A 2,091-nucleotide genomic window follows, 5' to 3' on the forward strand; every position below is an offset into this window, starting at 1 on the left:
AGACAACTGCATTTTTTGCTTAATTGGTTTGCTTACATGCTCTCTTCCCACCATGAGATCTTTTCTTCATTTATAGGCTTGCTTTCCAAATACCAAATTTTATAATGGATCTCTCTTGCTTTAAAACTTTCTTTAAATGCCTAGAACAAATCCCACCATCTTCATCATGCTCAACAAAGCCCCAGGATGTCTCACCCCTGCCTACATCCCTTCTTCTTTTCAGCATCATTCCACCTTACTCTCCACCCCATCTATACAAGCAATTTATCGTCCACCCAGGAGCAAAACAAGGGGACATCTCCTTGCAAGAATTTCTCTGTCTCACCAGAACATACAATTTTTTAAAAATGTATGCACAGTATTAAGAAAGGAGTAAAGGATAAGGTTGTTAAGAAAAAAAAAAAAAGGGCAAGGAGACATTGGAAAAATGAACATTTACCCACTTTAAACAAGAAGCAGAAAGATCCTTTCCATCTAACTTTCTTGTAATCAAAATCAAAATTTCCTGTTTTGTTTTAAAAAGCATTATAAAGAGTTGACAGTAATAACAGCCTCAAATGTGGCTGTGATAATATTTAAATTATTACAGCAGATAATATAAAAGTAGAGAAGGTTTTTTAATAAAATGAAATGAAATGCAAATATCAAATTTAAAAAATAACCCTATTGATTTTAGTTTATTATAATTTAATTTAATAAAATTTAGTATCTCTAAGGCCCAAATCATGTAGAGTCAGTATGTCAAAACTTAGCTAACACTGATGATTAACTAAATATTTTGTATTGATAGTAATTTCTGCATGACTTCTATTTTTGTGAGATTTGTTTCATTTTATTATTTATTTATTTATTTATTTTTATGCATTTATTTTATTGATATATTAACACGGTATGTAGTGAAATGGTTACTACATTCAAGCAAATTAACATTATCTTACATAGTCATCCCATTTGGGGGCATATGGTAAAATCACCTGAAATCTCTCTTAGAAAATTTCCAGTACACAGTACAGTATTATTATTAACTAGAGCCTTCATGCTGTACATTAGATTTCTACACTTATTCATCCTAGGACCATACCAACGTGAACGTGCTGATATTATCTGATCTCAAAAGCTAAGCATGGTTGTTCCTGGTCAGATCATTTTAGAATGATGCCACTTAGGTTTTTGGAAATAAATTTCAAAAGTCCTTTCAACATGGCTCCCAGAATATTTCAATATTAATTATTTCTAAAACACAGTATATACTTTCAAAAATGATTTCTTTTGAATTTCATCTTTTTTCCTGATATTCCAACTTTTTCATCACATTTAAATCATATTATTTCCAGATGAACTACAGTATTGAAAAAGCTAATTGAAGTCTGGGCAGCAATATTTTGCTACCCACATTATGCATTCCTGATCCTTAAATTTTGCCAAAATGATTCTCTCTTATTTTGAATTGCTACTATGCAACCTTAGGGTTTAGAATGACTTACCCAGGAGAATGACAACACAGAGAAGAATAGCGATTAAGGCTCCTGTACTCAAGCCAGCCGAGGACAGGAAGGCTTCTGCATGGCAGGTCCGCACACGCCCATCTCTCTCGCATGCACAAACCCTGATGGTGAGGGTGCTGCTGCTGCTGAGAGAGGGGATTCCACCATCAGAGATCATAATGGGCAGATAATACACATCCTGAACAGTTCGACTAAATCTCCTCCGCCTTGTCAGAATGCTGGCTGTGTTATCTATGACAGACATAAGCAAAACAAGATAGACTTAGTAAAGCCACCATGAGAGAGTCACATTTCCTTAATGGATAACATGGGTATGTGCAATTTTTTTTTTTTTTTTTTTTCCATTTCATGAAATGGACAAGGGAACATGAAAGGGCAATTATTAAGGAGAGGCTACTATTGGTTCTTAAATTGAGAAACCTGTTTAAAAAATGAATAGATCCAAACTAAAGGGGAGGAAACACAGTGGGAAGACAGAGAGAGGAAACAATGCACATTTTAGACACGTACATAATAGCCAAAAGATTTAAGGATACAGATGGTTTGGTGACGTTAATGCATAAAAAAGTTTAAGAGCCACTGGTTT

The 2,091-nt window shown here is 34.1% G+C and overlaps 1 protein-coding gene across 1 annotated transcript in view; it reads right to left on the bottom strand.

Moving 5' to 3' along the window:
* Positions 1 to 1,736, bottom strand: part of LOC103596477 (cadherin-18) — a gene marked incomplete at its 5' end in the record, with an annotated part of 10,376 nt that extends 8,640 nt beyond the window's left edge. Inside the window, one exon of the mRNA XM_008580116.1 lies at positions 1,485 to 1,736. Within this exon, the coding sequence (XP_008578338.1) occupies positions 1,485 to 1,736 (252 nt within the window). The remainder of the gene's footprint in view (positions 1 to 1,484) is intronic.
* Between the last annotated feature and the right edge of the window lie 355 nt (positions 1,737 to 2,091).

This window comes from Galeopterus variegatus, unplaced genomic scaffold, assembly GCF_000696425.1.
Source record: "Galeopterus variegatus unplaced genomic scaffold, G_variegatus-3.0.2 Scaffold2025, whole genome shotgun sequence".
Classification (NCBI taxonomy): Eukaryota; Metazoa; Chordata; class Mammalia; order Dermoptera; family Cynocephalidae; genus Galeopterus; species Galeopterus variegatus.